Source organism: Vitis riparia, chromosome 6 (genome assembly GCF_004353265.1).
Source record: "Vitis riparia cultivar Riparia Gloire de Montpellier isolate 1030 chromosome 6, EGFV_Vit.rip_1.0, whole genome shotgun sequence".
In the NCBI taxonomy this organism is placed as follows: Eukaryota; Viridiplantae; Streptophyta; class Magnoliopsida; order Vitales; family Vitaceae; genus Vitis; species Vitis riparia.
In genome coordinates, this window is record NC_048436.1 from 20,644,775 (window position 1) to 20,664,490 (window position 19,716).

Genomic DNA, 19,716 nt, shown 5'->3' on the forward strand with positions numbered 1-19,716 from the left:
TCTTCCCCTCACAAACGCGTTTTGATCAGCCGAGACCACCTTATCTAACACCAATTTCAGCCTATTGGCCAAAACCTTGGTCATAAGCTTGTACAGCCCCCCAAGCAAACTGATAGGTCGGAACTCCCCAAGGTCCTCAGCACCACCTTTTTTTGGAATGATGACCAGAAACGTGGCGTTCAAACTTTTGGCAAAGGACTTCTGATCGTAGAGTTCCTTAAACAGCTCTACTATCTCCTCCTTAGCGAACTCCCAACAAGCTTGCCAAAAGGCCACAGTGAACCCATCCGGGCCTGGGGCCTTATCGCCATTCATACCCATCAGGGCAGAGAAGATTTCTTCTTCAGTAAAGGGGGCCTCCAAAGCTTCAGCTTCACTGTGGTCAAGACTATTAAGAGGTAGCCCCTCTATGTCGGCTCTCCACCCTGGTTCTTCCCTTAGCTGGTGCTGAAAGGCCTTGACAATCCCCTCCCTCACCTCCTGCTCCTCCACCAATTCCACCCCATTAATTTTAATTCTGTCCAAAAAATTATTTCTCCAATGGGCACTGGTCATCTTGTGGAAAAACCCAGTATTCTTATCCCCTTCTCTAAGCCATAGCTCCCTAGACACTTGCCTCCAATGGGTTTCCTCCAAAAGGACCCACTTCTTAAAATTCTCTTTAGCTTCATTTTTCAGATCCGTTTCCCTAACTGAGAGGTTCCTGCCGCTTTCCTCCTTGTCCCAAAACTCAATTTGCCGAAGGGCAGAGCTTTTATTCACTTCCACTCTGCCAAAAACTTCCCTATTCCACACTTTAATTTTCTCCTTCATCTCCTTTATTTTAGCCGCCAATCTAAAACTAGCCCTCCCTACTCTTTCCCCTCCTTGCCACCATTCGCGAAGAAGCTCCTTAAACCCTTCCACCTTGAGCCACATATTTTCAAACCTGAACGGGAAAGGACCCCGGCTCATCCCGCCCCCCTTCAACAGAATAGGGAAGTGGTCAGAGGTAGGCCTAGGGAGCCTACACTGAACAGCCCCCCTGAAGGTATCTAGCCACCCCTGAGACACCAGGAAGCAATCCAGCCTTGCCCAAGTCTGATTACCCCTACCCCACTCCAAGAATACACACCCCCCTGCAAGGGGAGGTCAATGAGGGCAAGGTCATCCACCACCTGAGCAAACCTACGCATTGCTCCATTAAGGCTCCCCTGCCTGCTCCTATCTCTTTGGGATAAAGTGACATTAAAGTCCCCTCCTAAGCATCATGGGTCTTCCCAAATTCCCCTTATCGCTCCTAACTCCTCCCACATCTCCTCCCTCTCTTTCCTATTACAAGGCCCATAAACTCCCGTAAAAATCCAAACCCCTCTGTCTTCAACATTCTTCAACCTACATGATACAGAAAAATTGCCCACCTCCATGTCCAGCAGCTCCAAGGATCTCTTGTCCCAGCAAACCAAAATACCTCCCGCTGAGCCTTAAGCTCCCATAGCCCCCCAATCGAGGAACCTCCCAGATCCCAGACTCCTCACCACCCCCTCAGTCATAGTCTGAATTTTCGTCTCCTGAATGCAAACTAAGTCCGCCCTTTGACTCCTAATCAAAGCCTTGATCACTTTCCTTTTAGAGCTATCATTAGCTCCCCGAACATTCCAACTAACCAGCTTTAACTTCATGATACAACTGGAGACTGGCCCCCTCTTCCTTGAACAATACCTTTCTGCTTCCTTCCCCCATCGTAATTGATGGAACATTCAAGTCTCTTCAATTCCCTCTCAAATTTCGAGTTTTCTAAGAGAGACTTACTGTGCACTTTTTCCCTTTTTCTTCTTATTTTGACCATAAAATCCATAATGTCCTTCTCTAAACCCACTGTTGAAAACCCCAAGAACTGACTGAACCTTGCCAGCTCACTCTCCTCCCAGTTGTCCACCCTCCAATCCCTAATTTTTGGAGCCATCACACCAACCGGGCAGTGATCCTTCCCACTGGATTCCATCTCGCCATTATTATTTTCCAAAATTTCCCAACACTCCACATTCTTCAGTGTTGTAGGCGTTCTTCCAATCATCCTCCGGTCCGTAGGTTCCCACTGGGAAACGTCCATAGCCACCCCAGAACGGTCGTAATACTCCCCCATTGGAGTCCGACCAGAAAAAGAAGAAGGAGAAACACACACCAACGGCCCAAAAAAATTAGGGACATTCCCATACCTCGAAGCCTCTTCTAGAAGAGCATCAGCTGTCTTCGAATTCCCTTCCACTCTATACTCCTCAGCCACAGGCCTCCACAATCCCTCCATCACTAACGACCATGACTGGTCAAGGCTCCCCACAGGGCTTGGACCAGCCCCAATAAAAGGACGGGCCCCCCTCAACTGGGCTTCATCCGCATTAAAAGTCAGAGGCGAAACTGGGCTTCGAACTCCCAGCCCAGCCCCTCTGATCAAATTCAAAGCCCGCCCAGCATCAGAAGACAGCCCAAGAAGGGGCGGCCCAAGCGCGCTAGGAAAGGTCATGGGCAAGGAGGGCCCAGAGTCTTCAAAAGGCCCAAGGACCCTCTGCGACGCCAGCCCACCCGCTTCATGGAGCCCATCCGCCATCAAGCCCGAATCCAGAACCGCCTCCGAACCCGACCCCGAGGACTGTCCCCTCGTCCCATCATCAGTCTGCAGTCTGACCTCGAGACTTGGGTCACCTACCAACCCCCTCACGCGCCCTCCCGCGCGTGCAGGGACTTCACCCCCATCCTCGCCTTCTGCAACGAGGATACCTTTGCCCTTTCTTTCCCTTGCCGTCCTCACAATGGGTTTGAATTCCCACCAAAGTGTAAGCTCATAGCAAACCTCCTCGGTCCGCACTTCCACGACGTTGGGGGGCCTCTCCTTGTTGAGCTTCACCAAGATCCTTGCCCACTGCAGGTCTTCCAGCGTCTCCGTCTGTGGGTCGATATCTAGGAATCCCCCACATGCATCCCCTATTCTCCTCAGAGTATCTCGTTCCCATAGCGAGACTGGCAACCCCAGGATACGCACCCAAGCCTCGCGCCTCTGTTCCCCTTCCGACGTACACCCACTCTCAGGCCTCCAAATTTCCAGGCTGAGAGAGGATCCTTCGCATGAGAAACCCCCAATTCTTAGGGTTTTTTTCTGCTTCATCCAGAGCCTCAAACTCTAAGAGGGCTTTGCCCCTTTCCAATTTCACAATTCCTAAGTTACCCTTCAGTCTCCAAAACTTCGCCAATTTCATCCCCCAACCTCTCATATCTACCTCTTTCCTTGAACTAGGGTCCCAACTCCCTACCAGGCAGTGGACCAATTTCCCCATGATCCGGCTCATTCCCCTCTTACAAAGATCCGCCCTTGCCGCTACAGTCTTCATCTCCTTTGATTGCATCACAGCTTCCACATAGAATTTCTCCATTGGTGACCTTAGGAGCGCCGCGCCCTTTTTCTGAGAGCTCTCGTCTCCGACATTACACCCCAGACGGCGAAGCATCTCTACCATTAGCACCCAGCCATCCTTATCTCCATTACCCTTCGGGATATAGATGTTGTACCTTTTGTTTTCCACCTCTATAACCCCTAACCGAATGAACAACCCTCCCTTATTTAGGTCGCGCACCATAAGGAAGGACCTTCCACTGTCCTTCCACCTTCTTTCCCAAAATCCGGTTCCTACGTTCTCAATACAAGCCTCGAGACCATCGATAAACCACCCAATACTGTTCGGTCCCATCCTGATCCACGAGGAGACTCCCCCTTTCCTTTCTACAATCAGGGCTTGCACCTTGCCTTTCTTTTCCCTTACCTCTACATCGAACCGTTTCGACTCCACTCCAAAGCTTCCCTTCTTGGCCCTGCTCCTAACCCCCACGAAGTCATTACCTTCTGCATCAGCCCTTGAGTCTCCCTCTAATCCTTCTGCAACACGCCGCTCGCCTCGCTCCCTCCCATCGCTTTCACCCTCTCTCACACCGGCCCGCTCTCTCACTCTCTCGCTCATCTTCCAAGTATTACAGAAAACTTAATTCTCAATTATGATTATTCAACTACTTAGCATTGACTATTGTTTATTGGGCTAATATATTTTTAATGCACCTTGTTTCATAAATTTCAAATTTGCATATTCCTTTAATCCACCCCAATTTTAATTTTCTTTGTATTCATTTGACCCAAAAAATCATCAACCAGACCCGTTATCATTCAGGAATTAAACACTACATTCATGGTCAATTGGAAGGATCATTCGAACATATACAACCAAACAGGGTCCACCTACCAATCAAAGTGAAAAGATTTCATTGGAATGCTTATTTATTGTTCAATGCAAGGGAGACATTCATCAAAGAACAAAGTGATCGTACCAAGTACAGTCACTTGCATGCAGAGAGAAGAACCATACACGAGGTTGAGGGCATTTCCCTTCCTTGAGATCAGCATGTGCTGGAGCTCCTATCTTGGTGGCTTTATCTGTTGCATTCTCTATCTCCTCCCTCTCTCTCCCTTTCTCTGTGAAGAACTACCTGCCCTTCCTTGAATGTTATTCCTTTTCTGCTTCATCTAATCTCATTTCTTTTCCTTCTTCACCTCAAAAGGATCTTGTTTGGAAGTCACAAAATACAAGATCAAAACCGAGAACTCAGGTAATACCAATAAAGATTTTGCGCAGAAAACAGGAACTCAGGACCCAGTAAGACTAATGACCAGGTTTCTTCTAAATTGTATTACCAATGCCATTTGACAAGGTAGAATGGAAAGTGCCTCTCTCTGTATACTCTAGGTGACTCTAATCCTCTTTCGACCCGGCCCAAATCCAACGCATCCAATATGACCATGGACAGGATAAAAATGAACATGTCGAGAAGTTACAAGAACTAAATTGCTAACTCGAAAAATTTCAGACCTTTTATAGCATGGGTGTTGGGAAGCACAAAGCAACTTCTAGCAAACAGAGAGTTTAACCATAATTATAATAGAGACTGCAATGCTAGTAGAGAATGAATCAGAATTCTGAATCCAATAACAATCAAGCAAACAAAATGGAATGACACAACAAGAAAAATATATTTGAGAGGGTCTTAAAGAAAGATGCCATCCACCAGATAAAACAAGCAAACTAAATGCTATACAAATATCTGGATTCAATTGAAGTTTTTCAGAGGCCCTTTTGAACCACCAATTCTGAAATTACAGAAAAAGAGTGCAAAGCTTCGACTGTTGCATATTTCAGCCAAAAAAGGGAAAAAAAGACAGTTTCAAAACTCAATCAGGTAATCACAAGAACTCAAACATCTTTTACATGGTCTGGAGAACAAGATAGGTCCAAGGTGGAGAAAAAAGGGATCATCAACTTTAAGGCAGAAACCTTTGCAAAAAATGAGAATTTTATATGTTCCTACAATAAAATCTAAAGCATTATCTTGTGAGGTTAATGCATTTCTTACACTTAAGCATCTATGGTTTTCTTGCATAATGGATTAGTAGGATCCCACACATGATTCTAACAGCAACTAGTAGTACACAGGACCTACTGATGCCTGCCCAATTCAATCTGATCTCTTCCTTGTAGCCCGTCAATGCAAAAAGAAGCTGGATCCAAGGATGCTTCTGGACCCTTTAAATCTAATTCCAATTCCTTCTGCTTCAATTCCAAGACCAATCGCTCATTCTCCAATCCCATCCTCTCATTCTCCAGCCTCGAATCCTCCAGATCCCTGCCTTTCTTGCTGCTGAATCTCAACCACTTAAAGCGTTGTTTCTCAAGCTCAAAACCTTGAGCCATGATGGTGACCATTTGCTCTTGAAGTTGCAGCATCCGGTTCTTTATCCACTCTTTCTGCTCCCACGGAGACTTGGCGGGGTCTTCAAAAATCCCAGCCATTTCCACTTCAAAACTATCCCGACCAGCATACTGTAGCCAAGCATTGCTATCCTCATGATTCACTTTCCTCCTTTGATGAAACCCCCCCATACTCTGTGCATGCCCATCAGCATTATCATACTCTTCATTATCCAAATCGTTAAAATCAAAGTCCTCATTTTCCTCAGCTTCTTCCTCCTCAGAACCATTATTATCCTTTGAACTTCTGGCAAGAGGTGAAAAATAACCTTGTAGATCAACATCATGACAATTTGATATGCTTTTACCATTATGGTAAGCACACATTTCCTGATAAAACAAATGTTTTGAGCTCAATATTTTTTTCACATCATCCTTCATCTTAGCAGATAGTTGGGGCATGGAGTCCATTAGTGCAGGGTTTTCCACCACTCTACAAGTAGTTCCCCTCCCAAGAATTTCATTCAACCTCTTGTACCTCTTGTTCAAGTCATTAAATTTATCCTCGCACTGCTGAGGTGAAACGCAACAACCCTTACTAATCATTAACTTAGAGACGGTTTTCCATTTACCCTTCTTCAGCAAAATTCCTGATTTCCTCTTCAGTCCTTCCACACCCTCAAGGGTACCATCATCCCCAACACAAGCAACCACTGCTATAAGAAGTCTCACCACATTATCTGTCCATTTCATTCGCTGCCATGGAGAGCCCTTTTTACCCTTCACCCCACCGAAGTTCTCACTGCTCCCATCTTCTGTGTAACTTAGCTCATCCTCGTCGCTAGTATTGCTATTGTCATTATTTGCAACACTAACAGGAGCAATCACCTTCCCTTTACCATAATTTATAGGAATACCCTTTGGGGTTGAGCCCTTGGCTTCCATGGGACAATGATCATTCTCAAAGCCAGTCATCACATTCATGTGATGGTGATGGGTATGAGGTGGAATACTCATCTGGGCCTGCTGGTGCCTCTGAATAGAAGTTTCAACGTCTAAAATTCCCGCACTCGCACCCGACAAAAACCCACCCCTCATACCTGAATTATCCATCTTCTCACGCTAGGTTCCAAACCCCTAATCTGAAGTACGAAAAATGGAGGGAAAAGGGAAACAATCAACCTTCAAATCTTAAAATTTCCATATCTAGAACAAAAGAAAGAAAAAAAACACAAAAATTCCACTCTTAATACAACTACTTGGCTTGAACCCCACCCCCAAAAAAAACAACGGAAAAATATATATATATTGAATCTCTATTCTTTACTTTTCCACCATTTTCCACCAACCAAACAGATGAGTAACCCAAAAACTAAGAAATAAACAAACGCCTCACAACTTTGCTTCTGAAATTACTGATTAGAAACAGAAACCCTTCAAATTAAATAGAAAAAAAAGCCCTCAAAGGATTCAAACTTTCTTACGCATATCGCACAGTCGAGGCTTATCCAAAACCCCAAAAAAGTTCGAATCCACGAATTTCCCCAGGAAAATTTCCAACTAACGCAAAGAACTTTCCCCTGGAAAAGTACACAACAATTAATGATTAAATTGAACCAATTTTTTCATTAAAAACGCAAATTCCATCAAGCTTACCATTTGATGATCTACAACGGAGATTTTACAAGAACAGGGGTTTGAAAGAGTTGAGAGAAAGAGAGAGAGAGAAATGTGCTGAAAGGGAAGATGAAAACTGAGTCGACGATGAGTCAGGTGAGAAACCTATTGAATTCTTATTGGTCGTTGAAAAATGAGTTTCTTCGACTTGAAGTCACATATTAGTCCATTTAATTCGATGGTTGTTTGCCACGTCAACATCGAGACAAAGATCTTTGGTGAAGTCAGGAGAATGCTTTGGGCTGTTATTCTTTTACACGTGGTGACTGATGTGGCGTGCAAGATTCCACATCAGCAATAAAAAATTATGATAATTCAAAATTATTTCTCTTATTTAATTTGTGAATTTATATTAGTATTTCATTTTGTTAGAAATATAAATAAATTTACTATTTTTTTTCTTGCAATTATCTCATAATAGCAATGATATACATAGTACAAGAAATTTCTTCTCCTAAGCAATGTGGGACATCACAAATAAGTAGATAAAATCAGAATAACAAAATTTCACCTCCCTCATAAGTAATTCTAAATTTGAAAAGTTTCCCATACATAACTTCATGAGGATTAACGTTTCTATTCCTCAAAAAGATGGTGTTTCAATCAGTTCACAATCTGATGATCTTCAAAATTGTAAACTGGGAAGAAACATTGTTAGGTTTACAATGTTAACAATGTTGCTAGATTGTAATACTATTTATTTCAGTAACCTGGAAGATGTAAAGCGCTCACAGTTCTTGATAAGATGCAGTGTAAGAAATTCTGGAGACACACCTCTAGCCCCATCTGGCAGAAGAATAGAGGAATTTATTTATCTACAAGTGCTTGTGTGTCTTCATCCTGAAGGAGGATTGACATGAGGTTGGTTTCATTTGGAATTCGAGTTGTGACTTACATCTCGAGCATCTTCAACATGCAAAGGTTTCTTGTAAGACTGCAACAGGAGAGAAGAGCAAACCACGCTCACGGATGAAGCAGCCATGCAAGCACCAGCAAGCCAAGGTGGTATGCGGATTCCATCTAAGGGGAACAGGATTCCAGCGGCTACTGGCATGGCGAGCACATTGTAGCCAAGGGCCCAAACATAGTTCAGCCGGATCCTTGACATTGTCTTTCTGGAGAGGTCTAACGCTGTGATTACGTCTTCCAAGTTGCTCTTGATAAGAACTATGTCAGCTGCTTCTATAGCTACATCAGTCCCTGCACCAATTGCCATGCCAACATCAGCTGCAACCAAAGCTGGGGAATCGTTTATTCCATCACCCACCATTGCCACAGTCATCCCTTTCATCTGCATTCAATTTTCATATAAATAGTTAAAACAAGGTACTCCTATCATCTAGCAGAAATTGTTTCTGGATAAGAGGATGCTAACTTAAAAAGTAATATTTGATGAATCCACACCCTGGAGTATGAAAATGAGCATACCTGTAAATTTTTAATCTTTTCGGCTTTCCCCAGTGGGTCTGTCTCAGCATACACCTCCTTAATTCCAACCTCCTTTGCTATAGCGGTTGCTGTAGCCCAGTTATCACCAGTCATCATGACGGTTGAGATGTCCATCGAGTGGAGAAAAGATATTACACGCCCAGCCTCCGGCTTCACTGGATCAGTCACAGCAAAAGCTCCAGCAACCTTTCCATTAATTGCCACTAGCACACACGTGCGAGCCAGATTCTCAGTTTCTGAAATGTGGTTCTCAACCTCAGGACTAACTGGCACACTAGAATCTTGCATAAGCCTCTTGTTCCCAACCAAGACTAATTTGTCACCAACTTTTCCGCTAACCCCAGCTCCTGGGTGCACCTCAAACTCCTTAATATCTGTCATTTGTTCCGTTTGAGGGCCAAACTTCTGGCGCAGTCTCTTAGCATACTCCACTACAGCTTTTGCTATTGGATGCTCACTATTTGCCTGAAGGTGGAAGGAAAACATGGAGAAATTAACTTTATATGTTCTCAATCCGCAGCATAAAGAATCTGCAAAACATCTTGAATCCATACATATACATTGCTTTTCAACTGTGCATGCATTAGTAAACTCTATTGCCAAGCAAATAACCAACTCAGAAATATCATATGCAGTGTGCATACATTTCTCAAATTATTCATGAAATTCCAGTTATATTCAGAAAAAAAAAAAAAAAAAAAAAAGGCATGCTGTCAGGACATTCTTTTCTTTTCTTTTTCATGGATTGCTTTGAGCCAACAACAACAAACACCAGAAAAAGAAAACATATATTTTTCTTTAAAAGGAAAACTAAAACTTGAAATTTCAATTATTTTGTTCTGAATTATTTGGAATGATTGCAGAGCATTTTTGTTGCAACTACCTTTCAGACCTACTTTTACAACATCTACCTAATTGGTTCCTGAAATAAAAAAATAAAAAAAAGAACTAAAATACCAAAATTTTCAAACCAAAACAGAATCCTAAATACGTTCAACTCACCTCTGCAGCAGTAGTCATGTCACACAATTCCTCCATCGAAAAACTGGAAAAGAGCACTGCACTAACAACCACTGGTTTTCCTACTGTCAGCGTCCCTGTCTTATCAAAGACAATTGTTTTCACCTGAAGGATCAAACAATAATGCTCAGTTAAAAATCAAGAAAAAGACAAAAAGAGTAGCTGTTTGTCATAATGCATATAATAATGGGCTGCTAATCTTAGTGAAATGATGCATGGAATGATGAGAATAAGACAAGCATAATCTAGATAGTTTCCAAAAAGAAAATAAGGCTATTTAGATAAGCTTGTGAGTCAAAAGCTCTTTTTTTTCCCCCTTTTTTTCTACAATAAAAGCTTCTGAGTGTGTTTTTGGGTAATTTAATTAAAAGAGCTTCTGGCTTAAAGACGAGCATAAAATGGAAGCAATGACAATGTTACTTCTTGTGAAAGCATTTTTTTTAGCTTATGCAGAAAGAAGTTTCATTTTTAATGGAACCTTTGTAATACTATGATTGCTCCTTTGAAATCATGACTTTAGCTTTAAGTTAAAGCCAGTAAAAAGTATTTTAAACTGGCCTAGGCATCCCACTAGAAAAGAAAAAAATAAATCAAATTGTTTTATTTTGGACAAAGGTAATAGCCTTTTCAAGAAAGGATCATTTTCTCCCATTGGAATATAATCTTAGAAGCAACCCACAGAGAATTTTAAAACAGACTCAATTCATTTCAGAGAAATGTAGATTATGTTCTCAACAAAGACTATTTGTTTTAATAGGGAACAACAAATCATGAAAATGGAGGAGCCATGGTTAGATGAAGCATGTACTTCTTAATACCACAGTGCCTATATGCTATGTTGTTTAGTCATTTACTAATATGAGTTACATGGGGCATTGACAACCAGCTGAGATCCAGGAAAGCAGTCCCTAAAAAAAGGAGTATGGCATAAATAAATTAAATTAGCAATCTCTGTGCTGCAAACATCCAGTACTCTGTGCAGTCAAGGTCCATTTCTCATATCTATGTTTCCTTGATACCAAGAGAAAACATGCCCATTTTCCTATTTTCCTGAGCCCCAAACCAGACTTATTGGTGGGTTTTTTCCATTTTTTTTTTGTTCAACAAAGTACTAAACACCGAACATTAATATCAAATCCAAATCCCTATTGTTCATCCCTAGTAGTTAGCAGAAAATAGTGGTGTTACCTTGTGCGCCTTCTCAAGTGCATTTCCACCCTTGATGAGCACACCTAGCGAAGCACCCTTCCCTGTGGCCACCATAACCGCTGTAGGGGTTGCTAGTCCCAGAGCACATGGACAAGCCACCACCAGCACTGAAATTGCAAACTGCAGTGCAAGCTCAAATCCATCCATGCCTTTTGGCATCCAATGTTTCGGGTAGCTGCCAAGTTCTCCTAGGGTGAACCAAGTCACCCACGTTATAAATGCTACTATAACAACCTGGCACATGGTGAATGAACAAAATCAATTTCCCACACAAGCAACCATCCTGGAAAATAGAATTGTACTAAACTATAATAATGCACAAATTTTATGCTCCTTAAATCGATGGAAAAATGATAGGATACAGGTATAACAATAGGAAATAAAATCAAATGCAAATATTAGCAACTGAGTTTATGAATAATATTTTTAACTAAACGAGATTGGTCCAAGATTGAAAGAAAACCAACCCTCCAACTTATACCATGGCAGATTTCTGAAAACCAACGGAAAATATTTTCCAGCATTCATTTGAATAATTAAAACACAGAATGATTTTTATACATTTGTCACGTAGTTGGCAGTAGTTTCATGTATAATATCAATTAATTTCATCCTTGTAATTTTCTGAATCCCAGATTATATTTTCCCTTTTTCCTTCTATATTATGGTTTGTTAAACACTCTGCAACAAGCAGATGTGCATAACTTCCTTTTTCAGAGTGCCTATAACAATGACAGCAATTTGCACAAGAAAAAAGCATTAGGCCTTTTTTGTGGGGTATTTCTCACAAGGCAAAGCTCTGGAGAAGTAGTGTACATGTTTTCAAAATCTGTCTTAACTGTTCCAATTTATATCAGCTTCACAAACTAGAATATACATACGCATTTATGTGTGTACATGTGTGTGTGTATAGTGTATTGTTATTCCAGAATGAAGCAGTGTAATTCAGAGCCAGCTTTTCCTTGTTTTATTCGGCTAGGTATGCAGTCATGGCTATATTGTATGTTTATCATCAATCCACGAGAGAAGCATGCACTCGTTAATACATCATGAGCACTGAAATGAATAGACCCTGACGAACAAGAAAAAAAGAAAGAGTAGGAGAAATATGCATATATAAACATATGGTGCATATGAACACACAAACATATATATTCTCATAGAAAGCATCAGCTCTTCTGATAATACTTCAACCCAGGAACAAGCTTCTGGAAAGACTAGAACAGGGACCGAAGTATCTAAAGTTGATATCCTCATGCAGATGACAGTTACATCTCCAAATTGACAGCAAAAAAATCCAATTTTGAGCTTATTATAATAAATTAAATGAAAAGAAAAGCAAAAACTACCAACTTAAAGCAAGAGCAAACGATTCAAACAGCAAGCAAACAGAATCTGGGATGAAGGAGACTAATGAACTCACAGTAGGTACAAAAAACCTTGAAATCTGGTCAGCTAATTTCTGAACAGGTGCTCTGGCAAGCTGAGCCGCTTCCACTAGTTGAACAATTTGGGAGAGCGCAGTCTCTGATCCAACATGAGTAGCCTTAACCAGTATGCATCCATTCTCATTGACAGTCCCACCAATAACCTATAAATCACAAAAAAGAATGGTTTGTCTTTGAACATCAGAAATATGAAAAACAACAAAGGTGTACCTTATCACCAGGTTTCTTAGCAATTGGCCTTGCTTCTCCAGTGATCATACTCTCATTCACATGGCTTTGACCATTTACAACAATGCCATCAACAGGAACTTTTTCCCCTGGAACAATCTTGAGTATGTCATTCCTTTGTATCAATTGAGTGCTAATTTCGATATCTGATATTACATTATCTTCATCATCCAATGCTATCAGATGAGCCGTATCAGGAGCAAGGTCTGTCAGCTTTGCTAAGGCATCTGATGTTTTCCCCTTAGCTACAACCTCCAAATATTTTCCTAGCAGAATAAAGGATATCAACATTGCACTAGTCTCAAAGAAATCATTTCCTTCAAACATATCTGTAGTCAATGCTTTTATTACTATATAAACAGAGTAAAAATAAGCAGCATTGGTGCCCAGTGCAACAAGAACTTCCATATTAGCAGATCTTCGTCTCAATGCATGATATGAACCCACATAAAATCTGTCAACCACAGGCAAAGCAAGAAGATTATTGAGTTTCAGAAAATCATCTCCAAATCAGAAATTCTCAAACCATAAAACATACCAATAGCAAGAAGCTGTAATTTTAAGTTTTATTTTATTACCTTCTACCAATGATGAATTGCACCGGAGTGCAAAGGATCCATCTTAAGAGCATCCCAACTGTAAGCATGTTTTGAACTTTGAAGTCCAGCCAGTTCCCATAAGGATGAAGCATTGGAAGTACCATGGCAAAAATAAATACTGGAATTGAAAATAGACAGCTCCAGATAAACTGGTTTCTGTACATCCAAATTTCCTGTTGACGTTCTGTTTCTCTTTGTCTTGGAGGGCTGTACAAGGTTGCATGGTAAAAATTGGAGCCCTGTCCAGCTTTTTCAATGCAACATATGAGGGACCTTGGACCAGTAAGGTCAGGGTCATAGCTGACAGTTACCTTATTTTCTGCCAAGTCCATTTCTACATCATTCACTCCTTCTACTGATTCAAGATAGGATTGAATTATGTTTATGTCTTCCTCAGAGCTGATCCCCTCAAGTTTCAAGTGCACTTTGTTCACATCATTCCCAGAATTTATGACATCAGCTCCAAAGCCAGCATCCTCTACTGCTTCAACAATGTGATTGAAGTCAGTGATGCTTGGATCAAAGTGGACCTTTGCTTCCTCGAGAGCTAGACCCACCACAGCCTTTTTAACTCCATCAACCAATGAAAGAGCATGTTCAACCGATTCAGAACAGCTGGTACATGCCATGCCTTTAATTCTGAGACGGCACACTGCTATTTCTTGTTCTGGCAGCTCATCAACTGGAAAACCTGCATCTTTTATGGCTTCTTTAATTGCATTTGCCTAAAACAAAATTCCAACGTAAATGCTTCCAGCATTCAAGAATATAAAGAACCAGAATATAGACATCCAGAAACTATGAAACCACAACCATAAATTCATCATCTAGGAAATAAGACATCACCTTAGCATAAAAATATTAGTAATCTAACTCAAGATTTGTAAAGGTGTCCACAAATCTGCTAGAGTATATCATACTTGGAATGAAGCAAACAAAATTTTTAAGGGAGTAGAACTTGTGCTTTTGCCTCTCTTAAGGACATGCACACATTAAACACACTTGCATCAAATGCTCAGGCATAAGAAAGTTAAAGGGTATTCATTCATAGTCAATAGCATTCTAAGAAACAAATTCACGTTCATGTTATTCTATACTGCATGAAGCCAGTGAAAAATAATAACTCTTCATAAAGAAACACAAAAAGCTACCAAGTTATCATGAGATCTAAAAATGATAAAAAAAAATTGATTTGCCATATAAAACTCACAAAATGATCAAAAAATTGATTTTCCATATAAAGGCTACCAAGTTATCCTGAGATCTCGAAATGATCAAAGAATTGATTTGCCCTATAAAACTCGCACAATACATCATTTCAAGAAAAATTTCAAGAAAAATTCAGCTGCATTGCCAAAGATGACTTACCGTAATGAGTTCTGGTATATATTTAACAGCAGCCTGACCTTGAAGCACCGACACCATAACACTCTCAACCCCATTAAGCTCAAGAAGTACAGATTCTATGGATGTTGCACAAGACGCACACGCTATATTCCCTATTTTGAACATAACCGTCTTAATTTTCTTGTCTATGATGGTACTTGGTTGAGATGCAGTAACTACAACACCATCCAGAGGCTGCAACAGAGGCAGCTTAAGTTCATCTTTTCCATTGATCTCCATTTCCTTATTCCAAGGATGCCTATTCTTCAATCCTGAATAACAGAGAAATAAATCAGAACTACAAAGCCAAACACTTCATCTTTGAAGTTACCAACTTCCCATTTCCTACTCCAAGCAGTGCAATATAAACTGCCAAATATTTTCATAAACTGAGCTCCATTTGATTGATGACAAAACATAACAAAAGTACGGAAAAATAATACAACCAACAAAAAAATTTTGAATCTTCGACTTTTCGTCTGAGCCTGATACACGTATACAGCTTAGTGGAGTTCAATCCCTCACTATAAAGAAGCAACAAGTCAACAACAGAAAACATTGACATTTTTTCTGTTTCTTTTCATTTCCTCTTCTTTCTCAACAATCAAACAGAGGATAAAATAATAAAATAATTATCAAAACACTCCTGAGCAGGGCAGGAGCTGACATAAAGTAAGAAACTTTGTACCCCTATAAACCAGATACCCAGCAATAAAAAATTAAAACCTCAATATTTTTCTAAAATCTAAAAGGTCACTAATCTAAATCACAAAAACTCAGCTGAAACATATTTTTTTAAAACTTTATACTAACATTTATGGAGTACCAAACATAAAAGATAAGTTAAACAATAAAATTATTAAAAAAAGAAAAAGGAAAAGGAAAAACTCCAACAGGAACGTATTAAGACCCAAAGAAACAAAACAAAAACTGGTCATCGTACGCATTAAATGAGCTAAAACATACATCCAAAAACTTCATACTTGTACTTTTTCAGAAATACCAAGTACCAAAAACCTTCAATGAAAGAAAAAAACTGATGGGAAAGAAGAATATTATACTTGATTTTCTCAGAGAAAGATAGCTTCATAGCGACAGATTCCGGGTAGTTTTAAAACTCCCGGAAACTGCTTGCTCCCCCTGGTCCCCCACTTCTTATATATTGGGTCGGGTTGGATCAACCCATTTGGGCACCCAAACCCAAACCCAACAAAAACGAATATTAGTATAACTTCGATTCCCAAAATAAAAAAATAAAATAGAATCAACAATCATTCACAACAAAGGAGCCCAAGAAATCCTATATGCAATTTTCTATAAAAAGTACAAATATCAAACTACGAATAAGATCAAAACAGGGGAAACCTGAATAGAGATAAATCAAGACCTTAAATTTCAGGAGCAAAGAAGTTGAATCAAAACAACGCAAAGCCGAAAAAGTGAAATCGAGACCTTAAATTTCAAGAGAAAAAAAAAAAAGGTTGAAAATTTGACAACGTAGCAGAAAGCAAAGTACTAAGAATATTGAGTTGACATGATAACAAATAGAAAGGACAGAGAAAAGTTCCCAGATTGCAGAGCAGACATCAATGGAGCATGGACTCATGCGGATGCAGCAGTACCTGTTTGGACTTATCCGGGCGTCAGATTACGGAAGAATCACGTGAAGTAGATAGAGCTCTTGGCGGCAGACTTGGGAAGGGAGGATGGAGAGAAATTAGGGTTTCCCAAAAAGATGGCGGGTAGACACTAGACGATTAGGGCTAGGGTTTTGTGAGAATGAAATAGAAGATTCTGGTTGACGAAGGTGTGGCGCACAGAAAGGGGTGGACTCTTCCGCTTGGTTTCGTATACTTTTTGAACTTTTGAATCCGCAACGTCTAATTATTTCTATTTCCCACCAATATTTGTATTATTTAAATGGGGTGTGTTTGGCTCGCGGTAAAATGATATATCTTGTGGAATTCTATTCCAAACAAGGGATTTCATAGCCAAAAATAAATGAAAAAAAATAATAATAAAATAAATGTATAGAACTATGATAAAAGTAACAATATATATATATATACTATCGTTATTTCACATTTTATAAATGGTCCCATTTGATTTCATTATTTTGAATTTTGTAAATAGTTTCATGTTTCGTAACTTATAATTAATTTTATTATCATATTTTTGTCAATTTATTAAATAATATTGTTATCATATTTTTGTTTTATTTTTATTTTTACCTTAATATCGTATAATTGTATCTTATTAAGATTTATATTACTGAATGTTTCGCATCATGAGTGGTATAAGATAGAGAATTAATGTTATAATATTTTAATTTTTAAGATGTCTTTTTGAGTTTTAATTTCTATATTAGTTCTAGTATTGAAAATGACAAAAAATGGTATGTTTGGTAATTAGTTTTTAAAATAATTTTTTATTCTTTAGAAAAAAAATATAGGAAAATATGTTTGATAACAAAAAATTATTTTTTGTTTTCAAATAACATTTTTACTTAATTTCTATTGTTTTCATTTGTTTTCTAAAATCTATTTTAAAAATTAATTATAAAAACATATAGAATTATTAAAAATAAAACATTAGATATTAAAATTATTTTTAAAAATTGATTAAAATATTTTAGGTTTTCAAGCAAACTTTTATTTTACAAAACATCAAATTACGATTTTAAAAATTTGTTCTCAATAAATATTTTTTAAAATAATTACCAAAACAGACGTTACAATTCTATTTATATTTTATTTATCATATTATAAACTATTATGATATTTTTGTTTATGAAATTTTGAATTTTTCACAAAGGAGTATAAAATGGAATAAAAAAAGAAAAAATAATTATAAAAGAAAAATAGATTGAAGCAAAATCTTTGCTTTATACCTTTTTTTTTTTTTGATAAAATATTCAAATAAAAACATAGCCTCAATGTATTAAGTTATAATTCTATTTTAAAATGAAACATTTAAAAAAATATTGCCTCTAAATTTGACTACATGGTTTAATTATAATTTTTTTTAAATATATACATGTGAAGATTGATACAAATTTGTAAAACAACCCTTCAAACCATGTTTTCTAGAAATCAGTATATAATAAGGAGAATTTTAAAAAGGGCAATTAGCATTTTATTAAGTGAAAATGAGCATTGCACTAATTTCTCTCCTTATTTAATTTTAATAATATAAATAAATAAATAAAATTATTCATAAATAGATATGATACTTCTTTCCTTCTTAATTTTCTAATAATAGGAATGAATAAAAAATTTTACCTAATTTAGGAATGTTGAATTTACAAAATTTTCAATAATCATTTTCTAACTAAAATACTTGTAGAACAAAAGTTACGAGCATAAAATTAGAAGTAGGGTTGCACTTGATAAATTATTAACCTCGAATATATATTTTTTTTATTAGTCTTGACTTTGGTGAATATATTAAATTTATAAGATAAGACGTTATAGGACATATATTGATAATTTAATAATTAATTAATAGATTTTCCTCGGTCCTAATGCTATTAATCTATCGAACAACAACATGAAAAATACTAGCAATTATAAGTTAATGGTAATAACATATAGCAATTTTAAATGTCATCCTCCATTTTTTAAACTTTATTTGAATTAAGTTCCACATTTGTCACAATCCCACTACATAAATTTTAAATATTCCTCTACCTTGTCATCGAGCTCATACCTATGCTAAACATGTGGCCTTAATATAAATGCTAGTAGGCACATTTATCTCTATTATGCTAACCAAACAAACCTTACTTAAATTAGATACTGATTCATATTTATAAATATCAAACTCAAGCCTCTTTCATTATCGTCAACATGTGATTAAATTAATGACACGTTTTTAAATATATACCATACAGCATTGCAACCTCTACCACAACGACACTATCTATAAATCAAATTTTTTTATGGATTTGATTTCACTTGATTGTTTACAACTAATATTTTGTTTAAATCGATGAAACTTGACTATAAGGGATAAAAAGAAAAAATTGAAACAACATGACGTTTACCCACCATTATATGCCAAATTTCCCTAATTGGATAAATAGCATAAACCATTCCTTAAATTGATTAATCAACTTATTAATCGATAGCTAAAAAATAGTAGCATGGACCCATGACACACCCTTATCAAAATGTAACTTTGTACAAATGGGTATAAGTTGAGAGCCACTAAAATAGTGGTCCTTGTCCAAATTTTATTTTACTTTTAGTCTTGAGCTAAATGTCAAAAAGAATTCAGGCTTTTAACTTTTGTTGGAAGTTTTGGACATCCCAAAGGCCATAGTGATTGGCCACGACCATAATTCCAATGAGGTGAGTTGTGGAAGTCAACATCATCTCCCCACATTTTTAGGTGAACACCCTTAGACAAGCTTTGGTCTTCCCTCCATTGCCATTCATGGCCGACCATGGAGCATCTTCACATGATTCTTCTTTTAACCTACACTAGGGAAAGGATTTAGAAGGAGGGATGCACCAAAGGACTGTTTGGGAAGATAGAAAATAACTCTAGGAAAGCTGTTTGGAGATGAATCTTTTATGGCATACTAGATTGGCCATCCAAATTGACATTTCACCTCCCACTTTTCCTTTGTTAATCATAAAGTCATAGACTACTAATATTAGTATATGGTGGGTCGTTTTCAATTTTGGTTTTTACTCATTAATAACAACATAATAATTAAATTGTAAAATAACATATGTTCATTAATGCCTAAATAAAAAATCACAATATATCATAAAGTATATATTACAAAACACCTGTGGCAAAGTAAAAATTGTCATATAGTAATAACTCTCTTAAATTAAATCGTGACATGTGTCAAATGGTCCCACACAAGGGAGAAATCAAGTTGCTCCAAATTAAATAAAGGAAATAAAATATAATTATAAAAAT

The 19,716-nt window shown here is 38.1% G+C and overlaps 2 protein-coding genes across 7 annotated transcripts; both read right to left on the reverse strand.

Annotated features, from left to right (window-relative positions):
- Window positions 1-4,287: 4,287 nt before the first annotated feature.
- LOC117917158 lies at window positions 4,288-7,559 on the reverse strand. Of its 2 annotated transcripts, XM_034833411.1 has the most exons (3): window positions 7,422-7,559; window positions 7,250-7,345; window positions 4,288-6,907 (listed from the first exon to the last, which is right to left on the reverse strand). In XM_034833411.1, exon 3 carries the CDS (start codon window positions 6,876-6,878, stop codon window positions 5,514-5,516), a length of 1,365 nt encoding a protein of 454 aa, XP_034689302.1. In that variant the 5' UTR covers window positions 6,879-6,907; window positions 7,250-7,345; window positions 7,422-7,559; the 3' UTR covers window positions 4,288-5,513. The 2 variants fall into 2 exon arrangements, with proteins under 2 accessions (XP_034689302.1, XP_034689303.1); XM_034833412.1 differs by lacking the exon at window positions 7,250-7,345.
- Window positions 7,560-7,928: 369 nt separating this feature from the next.
- On the reverse strand, window positions 7,929-16,639 carry LOC117916522 (copper-transporting ATPase HMA4-like). Of its 5 annotated transcripts, none has more exons than XM_034832595.1 (9): window positions 16,404-16,639; window positions 14,764-15,053; window positions 13,375-14,120; window positions 12,779-13,250; window positions 12,544-12,711; window positions 11,100-11,354; window positions 9,894-10,016; window positions 8,871-9,356; window positions 7,929-8,733 (listed from the first exon to the last, which is right to left on the reverse strand). In XM_034832595.1, the coding sequence occupies exons 2-9, from the start codon at window positions 15,019-15,021 to the stop codon at window positions 8,311-8,313; spliced, it is 2,931 nt and encodes a 976-aa protein (XP_034688486.1). In that variant the 5' UTR covers window positions 15,022-15,053; window positions 16,404-16,639; the 3' UTR covers window positions 7,929-8,310. The 5 variants fall into 5 exon arrangements, with proteins under 5 accessions (XP_034688486.1, XP_034688490.1, XP_034688488.1 ...); XM_034832599.1 differs by lacking the exon at window positions 16,404-16,639 and adding an exon at window positions 16,169-16,240; XM_034832597.1 differs by lacking the exon at window positions 16,404-16,639 and adding an exon at window positions 15,843-15,944.
- Window positions 16,640-19,716: the final 3,077 nt, after the last annotated feature.